The following is a 19,654-nucleotide window of genomic DNA, read 5'->3' as shown; positions in this document are numbered from 1 at the left end:
TCATGGTGGCAATAAGCATTTCACCCCAGCATTCGAGGTAGGAGTCATTTATATAGATTTTTATAGATGTTTTATGGATTATAGCCGTCCCCCCCCTTTTTTGTTGCCAGGGCGATCAAGGCTATGTATTGTATAGGCTGGGGGCAGGGCTATTGCAATGTCTGGCGCGGACGACTCCTGTAACCAGGTTTCTGTGACAAACAGTACGTCTGGTTTGATAGAGTCCAGGAGCGCCTAGATTTGTAAGGAGTGCTTGGCCATTGATCTCGCATTGCAGTAGAGGCAGACTAGGTTAGGTGGAGTCTTCGGAGTGCAGTCGGTGTTGCGGGGTTTTAGTAATTTAATTGGAGTTGGTTTTAGTTGAGAGCTGAAGAGCTGGGATGGGGAGAGTGATGGCTTAACTGGGTTAAGGCTGTGTAATTCTATGTTCGTATACCTGATGATGCCCATGTCGTGGTGCTGTATAAGGTGGATAGCTGGCCAGGAATGTGGGGGGACAGGCAGAATTTCTGGTGTCTGGAGTCGGCCGGGAGCGGAGGGGCGCAGACGGGCTAACCTTTGGCGCACCTTCGGCGCGCCGCCGGCGCGCCGCTGCGCGCGTCCGCTCGGCGCACTGGACTATGTAGGGCCAGTGGACGGGACCGCAAGCGTGGGATCGAGGCTTGGAGCGCTGACCCTGCTAGTTCCAGGGAAAGCGACGCTCCCAAGATGGTGTGGACCCCTCCGCGCAAACGGCACAAGCCGCGACGGACCAGGGGGCACTGCAACTCTAAGGTATCAGGGCAATTGTGAAATGCAACAATTTAAAAGCGCTAGGTGCAATTGTTTTAAAACGTTCGGAATCAACAGTATATAAAACAGAGTGCAAAATAGCAATTTTAGCAGCAGGGCAGTCTGGTTAAGCTCCACAGAGTAGCGAGAGTTAAAAGCGCTTTAAAAGCATTTTGTTATGGTTGTTTTAAAAAGCGTGAGCAGCCTTGATCCTCAATGTCGAATCGAAGGGATTCTTGCCTGCGCGCGTCCGCTCGGCGCACTGGACTATGTAGGGCCAGTGGGCGGGACCGCAAGTGTGGGATCGAGGCATGGAGAGCTGACCCTGCTAGTTCCAGGGAAAGCGACGCTCCCAAGATGGTGTGGACCCCTCCGCGCTAACGGCACAAGCCGCGACGGACCAGGGGGCACCGCAACTCCAAGGTATCAGGGCAATTGTGAAATGCAACAATTTAAAAGCGCTAGGTGCAATTGTTTTAAAACGTTCGTTGTCAACAGTATATAAAACAGAGTGCAAAATAACAATTTTAGCAGCAGGGCAGTCTGGTTAAGATCCACAGAGTAGCGAGAGTTAAAAGCGCTTTAAAAGCATTTTGTAACGGTTGTTTTAAAAAGCGTGAGCAGCCTTGATCCTCAATGTCAGATCAAAGGGATTCTTGCCTGTCTTTCCCGGACCGGAATCAAGCATCCAAGGACCGGTTTCTGGATATCAGCCTTCATCAGCCTTCATCAGGAGTGCAAAAAAACAATGGATTTAGGCCCAGATCCTTGTACTGGGGTGAATGTATGACATTGTTCTACATTCTGTCCATCAAGTGTGTTTTTTGCAATTATCACCCCGAGTGGGCTGGGTATGCTCAGACGTGAGTCCCAGGCTCTCCACACCACTGGAGTCAAGCTATCCAGGCTGATGAAGGCTGATAGCCAGAAACCGGTCCTTGGATGCTTGATTCCGGTCTCGGAAAGACATGGCTTGGTAGTTCGGACTGGACTGTTCCCATGAGGCACAGGGTCAGAGCTGATTTGCATATTGCCAGTGTCTAACCCAGGGTGGTGTGGAGTGCAAAAAAACGATGGATTTAGGCCCAGATCCTTGTACTGGGGTGAATGTAGGACATTGTTCTACATTCTGTCCATCAACTGTGTTTTTTGCATTGGCTGCACTCACCACATGCTCTGGTTAGATATCTGGCTGCAGACACCACCAGCCATGGTTAGATGTCTGGCTGCAGTCACCACCTGCCATGGTTAGATATGTGGCTGCAGTCACCACCAGCCATGGTTAGACGTCTGGCTGCAGTCACCACCTGCAATGATTAGATGTCTGGCTGCAGTCACCACATGCCATGGTTAGATGTCTGGCTGCTGCCTCCACCTGCCATGGTTAGATGTTTGGCTGCAGTCACCACATGCCATTGTTAGATATCTGTCTGCAGTCACCACCAGCCATTGTTAGATGTCTGGCTGCAGTCACCACATGCTATGGTTAGATGTCTGGCTGCAGTCACCACCTGCCATGGTTAGATATCTGGCTGCAGTCACTGCCAGGCATGGTTAGATGTCTGGCTGCAGTAACCACCTGCCATGATTAGATGTCTGGCTGCAGTCACCACCTGTCATGGTTAGATTGTCTGTCTGCAGTCACCACCAGCCATGGTTAGATATCTGTCTGCAGTCACCATCAGCCATGGTTAGATGTCTGGCTGCAGTCACTTCCTGCCATGGTAAGATATCTGTCTGCAGTAACCAGCAGCCATGGTTAGATGTCTGGCTGCAGTCACCACATGCCATGGTTAGATGTCTGGATGCAGTCACCACATGCCATGGTTAGATATATGTCTGCAGTCACTACATGCCATGGTTAGATGTATGTCTGCAGTAACCACATAACATGGGTAGATATCTGTCTGCAGTCACCACCAGCCATGGTTAGATGTCTGGCTGCAGTCACCACCTACCATTATTAGATGTCTGGCTGCAGCAGTCCACCCTAGCATGAATACTAGTCATGAACCATGTTGAAGGCCCTCCCCCAAACTCATCTGCCTCATGATTTCCACCTCTAACCCTGCCTGCGTCTGCCCTTTGACCAATCTTACAGCCTTACAGCATGGGGGAACAACAGCCACTAACAGAGCCAGTGCCACAGCTGAGGGTCCAACACTGTGATTTAACAGGCCAGATAAAAAGAATACTCCAGCCTTGATTTATCAATAAGTCACTCAATGTAGGGAAAGCAAGTAAATGCGCTTTGCAGCACTGAGTGAAAGGGAGAGAGCAGAACAGCACTATATCTACTGAGATGTGTGTTTCTGCTTTATTCCTGCTGATGCACTTTAGGCAGCCATGCAACATCACAGATACCCTTGAGCCTTATTGCATAGTTTCTTTACAGTCTAAGCTGATATAATCTGGGGCCCAGCCCCAGAACCACAGGTTTGTGATTTCTAACCACATGGTGCAAGTCCTCATCCAATGCACCAATATGAATTACAAATCAACTTGGACTGCAATATAGACAGAACCCACTGAGCAATGAAGTGTTGCCTTGTAACGATCGGTCCTTTAAGATCAGTTTGGGTACATAGTGAACATCCAATCCTCTTTTGCGAATGAAAAACACACTCAAAGATCTCTAAAAATGGGAAATGCATTTTAAATAATTTATTTCATAATTCCAAATCTAATGCACCAAGTATGACTGGCAACATCAGAGAAGATAAAAAAAATAATGTTATGAAGCATTTCATGAATACTAAAAACAACAGGAAAAGTTTGTAACATGGTCATTGAATTTTTATACCCCAACCTCTCGCTGTGCTATCTCTAGGCTCTCTGCTATTTCTAGGAGAATCAGTAAATAATAGGCCTGGTCTTTGAGTTTCAGAGGTGGTGCACATACCTGGTTTCGTTCAAAAGATCTTGAAAACGTTTTATTTCATTGTTTATCCTTTTTGTTCAGTATTGCATATGAGTGTACTTTGAACGAGGGCTCCAGAGGGGCTGAATTTGATGTCTTTATCCAGTGATATTGAATATTATGATAGGGCATGGGATTTATAGTTAGATGTGTTGGTATGTTCCAAATCTCCCACCTTTACACTTTTCATGTGTACCCTCCTTCTAACTCTTCTAACAGCACCATTGTGTTATATCCCTTACCTATAGCCCAACATCACCTATTACTCACCACCCCATGTTCCCACCTCCCTCAACTGCTGCATCCATTGTCCATTATATATGCAATAAGCCCATTAAGAAGATGTTTCTGATTCCACCTGTTAACGATGCTGCCTGTCGTAATTCCTGATACTCATGATGTAGACCAACACATGGTCGTACAAGCCACAATTCTGCAAACACTCTATTTACCTTCAACTATACTTTCGTAATTCTCATACCTTTTCTCACTGTGATTTACTCACAACCATCCCTAACACCTACCCTTCATAACCCATCAACATTTCAACCATTTTAAAGACTGTTGATCCTGCCAACATCCTCACTTCTCAAATTCCCCACTGTTTTCCTCCTTTCAATCTATTCATATCCCTACTTCAGCTATTGAGTGAACCCAACAAACTGGACCTACAGAATACCTGTGGAGTACATTGCCAAACCACTCAGGCTCTGAGGCATCCAAGGGAAATACTGAAACAACCACTTGAACAGTTATATGTGAATCTCTGCAGACTTATGCCACATCCACATTGGCCAGCATGTACACTGGTTCTATCAAGTGATCTGTGGACATTCAACACCTCAAATAACTGGACATGTGACTACTACATCCAGAACAGCTACCTACCGAAAAATATGTTACATGCATCATGATCAAGACATCCTTATGTATAACCTAACGGTTGGTTGTGAGATGATGCGTCAGATATTCTACAGGATTCTATTCCCACGGATACCGACCACTTTACATACATTTAACAAACAAACGGTGTGGTAGGATTCTAGCATAAACAAAGGTCTCACAACATGGAGTGTGAAACTTTACATATTTGTTGGTTCCTGCTTCCAACTTTAACCGTCTCATTCCTCATCTATCAACCAGCTCAAGTAACATTCACTGTTGCCCTCCAGGACATTAAATATCACAATTGCCACTCTAAACTTTGTATCTTTGGAGACCTTAACTCCCTTGTCGACAAATATGATCCACAGTAGATAGCAGACCTACCTAATAAACTTGAAGATCTGAATGATCAACGGCTATCAATTGAGTCACTCCAATGGCCTGTTTGCAGTCCTAACAAATAGGCCATCACCTGGCATGATCATCATGTTTTACTTAAAAGGAAATCTCTCAAATGCACAAACATTACTTATAACAACTAACCCCTCCTCCCTTAATAGACCATGTAAGACATTCAGCATTCACAAATGTGGAATATGTGCCTTGAAGAGTAGGAGTGTATGCCAAGGTATTTATGATATTGTTTGATTCTATTATTGAAAATGTGCAATATCTTTAAAGTTGTGTTTGTTAGCTTTGCAAGTGCCCTGCTGATCACAGCTGAGCACACAAGTACAAATGAGAAAATTGGTCTGCTTATAAAAAATGTTTACCTTTGAAGTTAATTTCAGGACTTTATTCATGAACATCAATGTATAGTTAGCAGAGAAGATATTATGTATTCTTTGGCTGATGACATCATACGATTCATTTTTGTCCCACAATAAGTTGATTAATTAGCTCCTATTTGCAGCTAAGTGATTAGGAAAAGGGCAAGAAGTTAAAACTACAGAAAGTAAGAAGGCTCAGTATTCACTGTTCACATCTGTTCCTCCTTTTAACAACATGATTTGTGAAACCTGATCATTCTGCCTGGCTATCCTTAAATGACATGTATAAAACTAATCTTACAAATGATGCCCCAGACATGCATAGATTAATAGGCACAGTTTTAGGATGTACATGGTTCTGCAAAGGTTATAATTAGGGAAAATATCAATCAATACTCTTGTAAAATAGTGTTTATGGTCCTGTAGTCTATACTCTTTCTTTTTTTTTCCTCAGGACATTCTTAAAATCACTGTTGTTCAGACTGTATATAATGGGGTTGCACAGTGGAGGAAGAGTGGTGTATAGCAAAGATACAATCTTGTTGTCTTTCAATGAAAATGTTGATGTTGGTCTCATATATGTAGGACAAATAGAGCCATAGAATAAAATAACCACAGTGAGATGAGAGCCGCATGTTGAGAAGGCCTTGCGCCTCCCTTCTGTAGACTTCGTCTTCAGGATCACTGAGATGACCTTCACATAAGAAGTGATGACAAAAAGGAATGGAGCCAGTCCAAAAATAGATCCAAATGTATAGCTCATTGTCTCCATAGTGTGGATGTTGGTACACGATAGCTTCATCAGGGCACTTGCATCACAGAAAAAGTGGTTGATGGTGTGGGACTGACAGTAAGAAAGTCCAGACATCAGTACAATGTATGGCAGAGGAAGCGTGAGACCGAGAGCCCAGCTCACAGCCACCAGCTGGATGCACATATTCTTGTTCATGATAGTCCTGTAATGCAGGGGGTTGCAGATGGCCACATACCTATCCAAGGCCATGAATGTGAGCAGTAGGAATTCTGCTGTCAACAGCAGGGCAAAACAGTATACCTGCAGGAGACATGCAGTGAGGGGAATGAGTGCTCTTTTCAGAAAGAAATGGGCAAGCATTTGTGGGAATGTGACTGAGATGCCACTGATGTCAATAAAGGACAAATTAATTAGGAAAAAATACATGGGCCTGTGCAGATATGGGCTGGAGTATATTATTGACATTATAAGGAAGTTTCCTACTAAAGTGATCAGATAAATCAGTGTGAATGCAAGAAAAAGGGGAATTCGGAGATGTGGAAGATCTGAAAACCCCACAATAAGGAACTGCCATGCTGATGTTTGATTGTTCCCTTCCATGTGTCCAAGAACACAATTTCTTTGATTTGCGGAGTCTGAAATAAAGTACATAAACAATATTAATTAACTTGCTGGTGGTCATCTCAGGAGACAGGACAATAATATGTATATTTTGTTTCTGGTGTTTTCTGGAGTTACTGATTAGTGCCCTGGCCAAATTTGAAATTATCATCCTACATGTCAATAACACATAAATGTTCCTACATCACATGAAAGTGGATTCAAACAATCATCTGTAAAGATTCTTGGTAAGATGTATCACAGAAAAGATGTAAAATGCTTATCATTTCCCATCATGCAGAAAACGTTATAACCTCAATGTGATTAAAAAATATACTCTTTTGCAGAGAAAACCTTTGCATACACTTCTTTAGGAAGAGGTCTAAAACATGAGAAAAACATCAAAGGTACATTCTTGATAAAGTTAAGCTATCATGAATCATGCTTAAAGGTGTTGGCATGCTATTGCTTCTGAGAGCAATGCTGTGTTTGGACTTGCTGGCGATTTCTGGCCATGGTTTCATCACACTTTGACAAGACCCTGATTCTTTGGGTTTTCTCATGGGTTTTGGACCATTGTTATTTTAGTACAATTTCTTTTAGCTAAATCTGTATTACCTCCCTGGAGCATTTTTTCTGATAACGCCTTCCAAGTACAGTTTTTCTGATGATGACGTGTCCTTCTTTTGTTCATTACATTTTCACCAAGCATATTGGAGCCAGAGTACATCTTCTTTCCGACAGGATGACATAGGAATTGAAAAGTGAAATTGTGCATAGTGCACTCGGGCCTGCCGACTGGTCTCTGTTTTTGCCAACAGATCCGCCTGCCACCTGCCAATCTACCTGCCTTCTGCTCCTCCTGCCTGCCGTGATCGAGCAGCGAGCAACGTCGGAAGAGCCCCGCCTACTCCAAGAAGCGGCGGTACACGGAACGCGAGCAGCTTGTTGTGCTGCTTCGCTCCGCATCCGCAGCACCGTACCTGTGCCCCTAAGTTTCCAGAATTAATGGAAGCTAAAGAGAGCTGCACTAGGCTGCGCCAAGAGCGGGTGTACTGCAGCACCGCAGCACCGCAAAAAAGACCGCGAAAAAGACCGGGGAAGACCGTGGAAGCAGCAGAAGCAGCCAGATAAGCCCAGCCAAATCACCAGAAAAATAGGAACAGGAGAAAGGAGAAAGGAGCTATCATACCCTGGGGAGGTCAGGGCCCCTAAAGACTGTGATAAAGCTTGGTGTCTGACCCAGGGACCCCCCCCCCACAGAAGAAAGGAAGTAAGGAGGTGATTGCGGGTTAACCGAAAGATATAAGGTTTTGAGCTCAATGTAAACAGGTCGGCAAGGCAGGATAACGGCACAACAGAGGTAAGTGTATGTGTGACTGCATGCCCCCTTAAAGCAAATAGGAGTTCTCAAACTAAATTGCTTAGGGGGTTAGTTAAAGCGGGATAAATTGGAATACTAAAGTTGTAAAATAAGAATACACTGGCTATAATTCGGTATTGAGAGCTATGGTGCAAAAAAGGAAGAAACAACCCGTAAAGTGCATACAGAGCACATCCCCAGGAGAAGAGAACTTTCTAGAGAATCAAGAACCCTAGAAGAAGGAATGCCTGTCAGCCTCTAAATCTGTAAAATACTTTTTAGGTAAATACTAAAAAAGAGTAGACTCACCCAGGAGAGCCTTGGAAGCAGAAGTAACTCAGGAGAATGGGAATGGCTCAGTAGAAATTGTTGAAGAATTACTGGAGGCATCTTTCCTGTTAAATCAGTCGATCTCTGGTCAAAATTAACTGCTGGCAGCGCCGCGTTTGTCTTCATCCCCCAACACACACAAGCGTTAGAGACCTCAGGCCAAATAGGGAACATTACGTAAAGGTTGAGAAATAATTGGGGTGAGGAATTAAATACATCAGCCCAACGGTCAAACCAACTACATCCGGAAATACAGAGAAGGGTAAGAGCAGACGATCCAGAGAGGAACAGCGAACATGACTTAGCTATCTCTTCTACACCCTCCTCTTCAATGATGGACCTATTGCTGAACCTTCAGAAAACACTTCAGGGGATACTACAAAGTAACATTGTTAAACAATGGGGTCTTGAAAACGCAAAAAGCATACTTAAAACAGATTGAGGAGGGGTTGCAAGGAATCTGAGGCCAGATGCTGCCAGATGCCACATATGATGAGACCAATAGAAGACCCACAGTCTATAGAACCTATAGAACGGAAAGGGAGTGTAGCAATAGTAGAAACCAATCATGCCGTATATATTTCAAAACTATAGAGATATAGGGATAACTATGAGGTATAGTGCTAGGTACATCAGTAGGCAACACAGAAGAGTGATAGTCAAAAAGAGGGAATCTACAGCAGAAATAGGAGAAAAGCAGCAGGAAAAAAAGGTTGAGATTAAGTCAAACCCTGCATATACACATGTACCGGATAAGCCAGCATGACCGGAGGGCAAGTGGGAGGTATTAAAGAACCAAGAAAAGAAAAAGATTAGCAAGGGATTAAGCAAAAAGCATCTAGAAATAAATCCCTTAGCAAAATCAATAAATGCGGGACATAATATATATGCTCAGAAGAATAGCTCCATAGGAAAAGTAGCCCCGCAACCCGGTAAAACAGGAGTAAAAAGCCACCTGGGGTACATTAGATGGAAAGATAACAGCGAGATAGGTCCAGAAGCCCAGATGACCAGTACTGAGTTAGGAAATAATAAATGGCTGTATCTTGAACCAATTCAACCAGGAAAAAAGGGGAAGAAAACATGGAAGATCCCACCCTTAAATAGGTTCCAAATTGTATTCTCATTCTCAAAATGCCCAAGTCTGAGAGGAATAGGTCCAAAAGATCTGAGACGAGTGGTCTTCGTAGAAAATACAAATGGGAAGGAAATCACAAGAGTCCTTGTCTACTCAGATTTAGTGAAATTGGCAATTTAGAAAGCGGAGGCTGAGATAGAGCAGGAAGGGATACGGTTAATCACAGAGAAAGATCTGGAAAAACAGGTGCAATCAGGTAGAGACTTCCTTAAATGTCATACAGGCCTTGGGAAGAGACAGGTGAGGCTTATGGAGAATAATGAAGAGGGGAGTGGTCTGCTAAATATAGGGACAATGGAGTCAAAGAAGCAGCCCTGCATGTCCCTTCCAGTGGTATAAAGAAGGTATGGGGGAAGATGGAGGTATAAGCGATATAAGATAATAATTGGATGTGATGTGAAATTAAATATGTGTACTGAGGCTGAAGCTCTAGTTTTCATTTCTGTAGCAGTCCTTAGGATCTTAATTAGTGCAGCCTGGAAGGATACAGAAGCTCCTACATTCCAAATGTGGATGTGCAGAATGCTGGGTATACATAACATCGAGGAAGCACTATATGATTTAAAGGGAGCTAAGATAAGGGATATGGGTAAGCGAGTTTGGGCCCCAGTAGCTATTTGGAGGACAGCAAAACAAACTGCAAATGAATGATCTACTGGCACTGTAGCTATCTAATCTGTCCATGGCTTATTGTTTATTGTTTACTGTTTACCATTCACTGTTCATCATTCTTTTTATTCTTTCTGTCCTTCTAGTTACTGGATTACATAATTCTTCTAATTTATTTTTGTATTTTTGTATTTATGTATGCATTTATGAATATGTATTTACTGCTATGAACTCTCAATAAAAAATAATAATACAAAAAAAAGAAAATACAAATGGGAAGGAAATCACAAGAGTCCTTGTCTACTCAGATTTAGTGAAATTGGCAATTTAGAAAGCGGAGGCTGAGATAGAGCAGGAAGGGATACGGTTAATCACAGAGAAAGATCTGGAAAATCAGGTGCAATCAGGTAGAGACTTCCTTAAATGTCATACAGGCCTTGGGAAGAGACAGGTGAGGCTTATGGAGAACAATGAAGAGGGGAGTGGTATGCTAAATATAGGGACAATGGAGTCAAAGAAGCAGCCCTGCATGTCCCTTCCAGTGGTATAAAGAAGGTATGGGGGAAGATGGAGGTATAAGCGAAGTAGAATAGGATGAGAAGTTGTCACATAGCCTTAACTTCTTATACTGGAATGTAAAAGGCCTGGGTGATAGAGCTAAACAGGAAAGATTAAGCGAGCTAGGAAAAATTATGGGAATTATGTGTGTGCAAGAAACTTGGCTATGTGACGAAACCCCAACATTTGATGGCTTCAACCAGCTCCACCGCCCGGAAGTTTCGGACGCTCGGCTGGGGGATTATGACCTTGGGGTCAACACAAATAGCAACGAACGTGATCCTTTTAAATGTGAAATGTAAATGGCTTTTGGTATGCAGATTGTCCCTGCTGGTTTTGGATAAAAGGTATGAAAATGTAATTATTATCAATGTGTACATGCAATGGGAAAATATTTTGGAGTATGAAAGTGAGTTGGAGCATTTTAAAGATTATATAGATTCTCTGCGGAAAGTATGAGCCGGATATGTTTTTCATAATGAAGGATTTCAACCATCAACTGAGCCCAAAGATGGTGGACCTCTGGCATAGGGATATACTGGATGCATATGTGATAAAGGAGGCAACCTTCCCAGACTGTGAACCGCAAAGATGGGATGAAATGCTGGGAAAATACAAAGGGATGAAGGGTCTGTTCTGCTTGAATGATAGACTGGAATCAGATTGCCCAGCAAAGAAAACATTTAAAATAGGCACACAAAACTGCCCAATAGACTAAAGGCCAGATGTAGGTGTCAAAATACCGGTCGGAATCGGCCGAATATACCGATTTTCGTCTGTTTCCGACCGGTATTTTGACATTGGTATGTAGGGGCACTGAAAACATACAGATTCTGTAATTTTACCGGATCGGTAATTTTACCAAACTGGTAAAATTACTGATCGGTAAAATTACCGAATCTGTATTTTCCTATGTAGGTAGCACTTCTAACAGTGCTACAGGGCCTTTAGAATTCGTTATTCACCATGTAATACAATTGCATGGTAAATAACGAATTCTTGTGTACATGCACATCTGTGCATGTACACCTGTGCCATATGGCACACAGACATGCCCTAAGGGCATTTATGTGTGCCACATGGCGCACAAGCCAGTTACAGGGGTGCAACAGGGTGTCAAAGTGACACCCTGTCCCCCTTGTAAATTCGGTATTTTTACTGATTCGGTAATTACCGAATCGGTAACTGCCATTGAATCCTATGGGCTTCAAGGCCCATAGGAATCAATGGCAAATACTGGTTCTGTAATTACAGAATCGGTAAATACCGAATCATACCGATTCAGAATTTGTTACCGAATTTCTACCTACATTTGAATTACCGATTCATGAATACCGAATCGGTAAAATTCGGTATTTATGAATCGGTAATTCACATTTACCTACATCTAGGCCCTCATTTTTATGTTTGCTTGGAATATCCCTCTCATAAGTAAATTTAAGATACTGCAGCTAGAAGAGAGTGATCATAACCCTCTGCAGTTGACGATTCAGGGGGGAAGTCTGAAACCGTGTGATAAAGGTATCGCACAACAAGTTGAATACCTTAAAAGAGTGACCACAAGATTATCATAAGAGTACATAGAAAAACTAGGAAGACTCCAACAGAAGATACATTTGGCGGAAATAGAGGCCCGAAACCTGTAATGGTTTGAGGAAAAAATAGAACAAGTGGTCCAATGTCTTCGAATCGCATGAAAAAGAGATAAAATAAACAAACATATAATCCCAGCAAGACGACTGAAATGGTTCTCTGCAGATTGTCAGAAGAAAAAAAGAGAAATCAGGAAAGAAACCAGAAGGATCAGAAATAAATACGATCAGAAGAGATAAAGGCACCTTGAAAAATTGAAAAGAGAATATACAAAGTTACAATTGCTAAAAGAACTTATAAGGATAAATTCTGGGAAAATTTATAGTAAACGATTGAATCAAAGACTTTAGGACAATTCTGTAAATTAGTCAAAACAGCAGCAGACCACCCAGTCGGGGCAATGAAATGTGTGGTAGATGAGGCAGTTTGGGAGAAGTATTTGAAGGAAATATATGGCCCACGGAGAGATTTAGTAGAAGAAGGGCTAGAATCATGGCAACGGTTAGTAGAAGATCTAAAACTAGACTTTACAGAACTGAATGTAAAAAATACAATAGCTAATTTAAAGCTAACACGAGCTGCAGGCCCAGACAATCTCCCAGCTATAATAATAAAATCTGAGATTAAGTGGTGGGCGAAATTCCTATCTCAGATGTTCTTGGTAATCATAGAAGGAGAGAAAATACCTAAGAACTGGAAGGGAGCAGTAATAGGGCCAGTACACAAAAAAGGGGTTAATTAACCTGTTAGATTTAGGGGAAAAAGTGTTTTCAAAAATAATTTTGCATAGATTTAAGAACTAGGTAGAGGAGTTCACAATAGTACCAACTGAACAGGGGGGCTTTAAGGAAGGCCATTCCTCGGTCGACCATTGCTTTGCCCTGTGGGCCGCGGCAAGCAAGTCAATGGAACAAAATGGTAAGCTGTGCTGTTGTTTTGTTGACTTTCGAGCTGCGTTTGAATCAGTTGATCAGAACTGCCTCTGGGCAACCCTAGAAAATAAAAAGATCCCCGCGAGATTGCTGAGAATAATAAAAGCGTTACACAGCGGTACTTGGGCACAAGTAATTAGGGACACAGAGGGGTCACTAACTCCAAAAATAGCAATCGAGAATGGCCTCAGACAGGGCTGTGTGCTAGCCCCCCTGCTCTTTGCTATATTTTTGGCTGACTTACTGGCAAGGCTAGAGGTTGAAAGAAGTGCAAGCCCAAAAATGAATGGTAAGAACATTTCCTGCCTGTTGTATGCAGATGATTTGGTGATTTTAGATCATACCGAAATTGGCCTACAAAGGAAATTAAATGTTTATAGAGATTATTGTAATGCAACATTTTTAACTGTAAATATGGAAAAAACTAAGATGTTATGCTTCGTAAAAAAGAGACTAGCTTCAGCTGGGTGTTAGGAGATCTCAAATTGGAAATTGTGAATGAATATCGTTATCTGGGGGTGTGGTTCGACAGGACTTTTTTTTTCTTCGTTTTTTTAAACATATTTTTATTAGAAGGTTATGCCATTATACATCGTTGGTTGGAACAAACCACATGTTCCTGTCACATTGGAGCAAGAGCTAATATGGCAGTCATAATTACACAATATTAATCCCAATGTAAAAGTTGTTTTTCAAGAGCACACCCAATATTTCTATTACACATTTTGGTTACATTTCAAAAGAAAGCATACCTTTCCATCCATATCAAAGTACATGCAGTTTTAATATTACCCATTCTTGGGTCTGTTGTTATACCCAGTAATCACTGCATTCAATACTATTGGGAAAGGAGAACCTAAAACAAGAAAGAACAACAAAATCCTACCAATTATCCCTTCCCCTTCCCTCCCCCTGAGGCTCAACATGAAAAAAGTATATTATCATATACTCAGTCCAGTACCACCCATTTACATTTTGGCACATACAGCACATTTTGGCACATACAGACAGTGTCCTGCCAGCAAGCCCCCGTTCAAGGCCAAGAATTCCAGCCCCAAAGTTTTGCAACTTGGTATAAGCCACCCTAGAATATACATTAAGTAACTTTATGTCCAAGGCGCCAAGCTCCTCCATCGGCAAGTTCCATTCCATTGATATGGGCATCCTACGAAGTCAGCATTGTTCTTCCCTTTTCAATTCCACCCCCTCTGCCCTGCCCATTTCAATAACTCATCATACCAGGTTTTTAATGCTGGTGGCCTAGCTGCCTTCCATTGCACTGTAATGTTTCGTTTAGCCAGTATTAGCGCCAAGTTATTAAACTTAGTTACCGGACTACCCTTCTTCCCTGTAGGACCCAGCCCCAGCAGGCAGTATTCCAAGCTATCATTATTCCGCACTGGTGCTATCTCCGAAAAATCTCACAGACCGCCCCCCAGTACCGTCGTAGTCTTGGACAGTTCCACAGCATGTGTATCAAATCTGCATCTTGTAATTGGCAACGCGGGCATACATCCAAAGCATCTGGGTACATGGTCTTCAGCTTGCATGGTGTCAAATAGGCCATATGCAATAGCATACATTGAATAACTATAAATTTCGGGTTTCTCAACACTTTCCTGGGGTATTCCACCAATTTATCCCATTCTTTATCCCTAAACTCCCTTCCTATATCCGTTTCCCACTTGCCGCGTAGGGGACAAAGGGGTACTGCTGCTACCGTGCGAATGCCCCTATATTACCACCTGGTAAGGTGTCCTCCATTACCCATTAAATGTTGCATTGTGACCAATGCATTTGTGGCTGGTTCCACCCTGTCAGGCACCCATGTAGTGCGCATGTAATGAGACAAACTGGCATGTAGAAGAAACAGCGCATTCGGCACTCCATGCTCTCTCATGAATCCATCATGCGGCATCATAGTACCCTCCTTAAAGAAATCACTCACTGTGGACACGCCCGCCGCTTCCCACAACTCTAACCTTCGCATTGTAATTCTGCCTACCTGCGTGGGGATCCCTATCAGGAGTATGATAGGGGTGTATGGGTACACCGTCTTGGTGTATCGTAGAGAGTGCCTCCAAAATAAAAGTGCAATTTTCAAAAGGTGTGGTGCAGACGGGTTGATCTTGCTGTTAGGCAACATGAGTGTATGTACTATAGATGCGTCATTTCTACCTCCTGCAAATTCCGCCCTGCCAGCCAATATGCCAGCCATTGCAGCTGGCTCGCCTAGCAGTAGGCTTTCAGATCAGGGACCCCCATTCCCCCATGTTTAGTATCTAGGTAGAGTATTGTATTCCCTATGAGTCTCCTGCCCTTGCCCCATATCAGTTCAATCAGCATAGTTGTGAGCACCGAAAAAGTCTTCACAGGTATCATTACAGGCAAGTTGGTAAAGAAATACAACAATCTAGGGAGCACCACCATTTTTGCTATTGCTACTTTTCCTGCCACAGATATAGGCAAAGTAATCCAGAACCTTATTTGGGATCTAATCGAGGTGATAGTCCTATCCAGGTTACCCTCCAGGAGATCCATCTTATCTCTGTAGATATTAATTCCTAAATATTTGAAAGTGTCAGGTGCAATGTGGAATGACCAGTCTCCAAACCAGATCGTTCCAGTTCGTGTTGAGTCCGCAAAATAATAGACATAGGATTTGTTTTCATTTATCGACAGTCCAGACAGCCTCTGGAATGCAGCAAAAATCGACGGTATAGGCTCACAAGCAGCGTCCAGGTCCCTGAGATACAGTATGATATCGTCTGCATAAGCAGATACAATATGTGTCGTGGGGCCCAACTCTATCCCACTCTGGCCTGCAGTATTGCGCAACTTCAACAGCAGGGGCTCTAGCGTCAGGATGAACAGCAGAGGCGACAACAGGCACTCCTGCCTGGTGCCCCTTGCGATTGTATAGTGCCTCGAAATGTGTCTATCCGTTCTCGCCCTGGCCGTAGGTTCTGTATATAATAGTAACACCCACTTTATGTATTCATCAGGGATACCATACCGGGTCAGAGCATAAAACATATATTCCCATTGTATAGAATCAAAAGCTTGTCTCAAATCTAACGAGATACACCCCACAGCATCAGCTCGCTGGATGGTATGGGCCATCACCTGGTGCAAACGCCGGCTATTCAGGGCATTACTTCTGCCCGGAACAAACCCACACTGGTCGATGTGTATTAAGTGTGGCATGTGTTGACAAATCTGAGTCGCCAGTATTTTACTCAGTATCAACATTTAGTAACGAGAGGGGCCTGTACCCTGCTATGTCTGTGCTGTCCCGCCCAGGTTTTAACAGTGAGATTACTGTGGCCTGCAGTGTGGTAATCAGAAGGGTGCCGGCCCCTAAGGATGAATGATATAGCCTTTTGCAAGTGAGGTACCAATAATTCAGAAAACGCTGCATAAAATTCCACGGCATACCATACCCTCCAGGTGATTTATTTCTGGGCCAACTACGTATCGCTGTTTTGATTTCCATCGCAGTCACCGGGAGCCGAAGCTCATCCTTGTGCGCCTGCAATAACTGGGGGAGTTGCAGCCCGTTAAAAAAGGTGTCCAAATTCTCCATCCCTACATCTTCAGGCCTACCATATAAATTTTCATAATATTCCCTAAAGGCCTCGTTAATGTCAAGTTGTGTACACGCCGTGGCACCGGCCACATTTTTTATCTCCAGTACAGGGACAACCGGTGGGGCATCTTTGAGAATCCTAGCCAGCAACGGTCCCGCTCTATCCGCTACTGCATGTTGCTTCAGGGTATGGAGCCTACTATCCACCAGTGTGAGGTCCTCTAAGACTTCAGCCTATAGTATATGGGCTTCTTGTAACTGTACTCTATGTGTTTCGTCCAGTGCAGCACGTTGTTCCCTCTCTCTGAGTGTTTATTCTATGTCAGTGATTTGAGTGACTAGCGTGTGCCTCAACCCTACTCATGTGCTGTTCGCCACCCCCCTCAACACAGTCTTAAATGCATCCCACTCAATCTGCCTAGAAGAGGCCGTATTTGCATTTTCAGAAAAATAATTATCTATAGCAGTAGCCAGAGCGTCTTGAAAACCGAGTCTTCTAGCAATTGCGGTTGTAGTCGCCACATCGGTACCAAAGTCGGGACCGTGCCCCATTGTAGTATGATCTCTACTGGACTATGATCTGATAAGGTTTTCCCTAAATGAGTGGAGTCCCTAACCGCAGACATCAGAGCAGCCGAACAGACTATCCTACCTATGCGGGTATGTAATTTGTGCAATGGGGAGTAGAATGAGTATTCCCTGATCCCGCTGTGTTTTTCCTTCCATGCATCTATGAGTCCCCAACCTCTCGCCCAGTGTGTCAAAACTAGGGCTGGGCGTAGTGCCACTACGCACACTACGCGTAGTGAAAAAAAAAAAAAGAAAATTGTGGAAAACGGGGGCGCGTCCTGGGGGTCCGTGTGCCCTGGACAGGGGTCCCTCATGCCTGGGCAGACTCTCTGATCTCCCCGGCCAGGTTGGAGCCCGGGAGCCCTGCAGCCACGGAGCCCCGGAGCCCTGCAGCCCGAGCCCTGCAGTCCCCGAGCCCTGGAGCCCCGGAGCCCCGGAGCCCTGCAGCCCGAGCTCTGCAGTCCCCGAGCCCTGGAGCCTCGGAGCCCCAGAGCCCTGCAGCCCTGCAGCCCCGGAGCCCCGGAGCCCTGCAGTCCCGGAGCCCCCGAGCCCTGCATGCCCAGAGCCCTGCAAGGGCAGGCTGGAGCCGGCAGATTGGCGTCATTTCGGTCCCGGCCATCTGGTCGCCACTCTCACCTCGGCCATCTGGTCGCGACCGATGCTTTCCTATAGGGCGACCAGATGGCCGGGCTTCCCTGGAAGTCCCGATGAGGTGCCATTTGCCTCCCGGATCCCAGGCAGGGCTCCAGGAGGTAGGGCACGTTTGCGCCCTGGGTCCCCTCTGTCACCTTGAGTGCACAGATTACAAGAAAGGGGGGTAATTTTCCTCCGGATTACTAGGGACAATGGTATGCCCGGACACCCTCCCAGGATAGCGGTGCCCTGCCAGGGACCAGATGGGCTGTGTTCCCGGGCAACACCTCCCAGGCGTCCGGGGCTCCCTCCTCCGGCCCGCGGCATGGGAAAGTACCCGGGAAGGGCTCCATGGGTCCTGGGCCCTGCAACCCCGGAGCCCTGCAGCCCCCGAGCCCTGGAGTCCTGGAGTCCTGCAGCCCCCGAGCCCCGAGCCCCGAGCCCTGGTTCCCTGGAGCCCTGGAGCCCTGGAGCCCTGGAGCCCTGGTGCCCTGGAGCCCTGGAGCCCTGCAGCCCTGCAGCCCCCGGAGCCCTGCAGCCCCCGGAGCCCTCCCGCGGAGGCTCGGGGCAGGCAGATTGGCATCATTTTGGTCCCGGCCATCTGGTCGCCCCTCTACCCTCGGCCATCTGGTCGCCCGCCATGCTTTCCTACGGGGCAACCAGATGGCCGGGCTTCCCTGGAAGTCCCGATGAGGTGCCATTCGCCTCCCAGATCCCAGCCAGGGCTCCAGGAGGTCGGGCACGTTCGCGCCTAGGGTCCCCCGAGCCTTGCGGTGCGCACTTGTTCCCAGAAAGAGGGGTAGCCTTCCTCCGGATTACTAGGGACAAGGTACTCTGTGACCCCTCTTGGGCTGGCGGATCCCTCCCGGGGACCAGATGGGCTGTGTTCCCGGGCAACACCTCCCAGGCGTCCAGGGCTCCCTCCTCCGGCCAGCGGCGTGGGAAAGTACCCGGGAAGGGCTCCATGGGTACTGGGCCCAGCAACCCTGCAACCCCGGAGCCCCGCAGCTCCCGAGCCCTGGAGTCCTGGTGCCCTGCAGCCCTGGAACCCTGGAGCCCTGGAGCCCTGGAGCCCTGGAGCCCTGGAGCCCTGCAGCCCCAGAGCCCTGGAAGGGCAGACGGGAACCCTCCCGCGGAGGCTCGGGGCAGGCAGACTGGTGTCATTTCGGTCCCGGCCATCTGGTTGCCCCTCTCGCCTCAGCCATCTGGTCTCGCCCAATGCTTTCCTATGGGGCGACCAGATGGACGGGTTTCCCTGGAAGTCCCGATGAGGTGCCATTCGCCTCCCAGATCCCAGCCAGGGCTCCAGGAGGTCGGGCACGTTCGGGCCTAGGGTCCCCCGAGCCTTGCGGTGCGCACTTGTTCCCAGAAAGAGGGGTAGCCTTTCTCCAGATTACTAGGGACAAGGTACTCTGTGACCCCTCTTGGGCTGGCGGATCCCTGCCGGGGACCAGATGGGCTGTGTTCCCGGGCAACACCTCCCAGGCTTCCAGGGCTACCTCCTCCGGCCAGCGGCGTGGGAAAGTACCCGGGAAGGGCTCCATGGGTACTGGGCCCAGCAACCCTGCAACCCCGGATCCCCGCAGCTCCCGAGCCCTGGAGTCCTGGTGCCCTGCAGCCCCAGAGCCCTGGAAGGGCA

At 45.9% G+C, this 19,654-nt stretch overlaps 1 protein-coding gene across 1 annotated transcript; it reads right to left on the bottom strand.

The window, feature by feature from the left end:
• Positions 1-5,773: 5,773 nt before the first annotated feature.
• Positions 5,774-6,700, bottom strand: LOC144767847 (olfactory receptor 5V1-like). The gene has a single exon (XM_078651211.1). It carries the CDS (start codon positions 6,698-6,700, stop codon positions 5,774-5,776), a length of 927 nt encoding a protein of 308 aa, XP_078507337.1.
• Between the last annotated feature and the right edge of the window lie 12,954 nt (positions 6,701-19,654).

The sequence above is a fragment of the Lissotriton helveticus genome, chromosome 7 (assembly GCF_964261635.1).
Source record: "Lissotriton helveticus chromosome 7, aLisHel1.1, whole genome shotgun sequence".
Lineage (NCBI taxonomy): Eukaryota > Metazoa > Chordata > Amphibia > Caudata > Salamandridae > Lissotriton > Lissotriton helveticus.
This window is presented reverse-complemented; position numbering and strand designations above follow the sequence as displayed.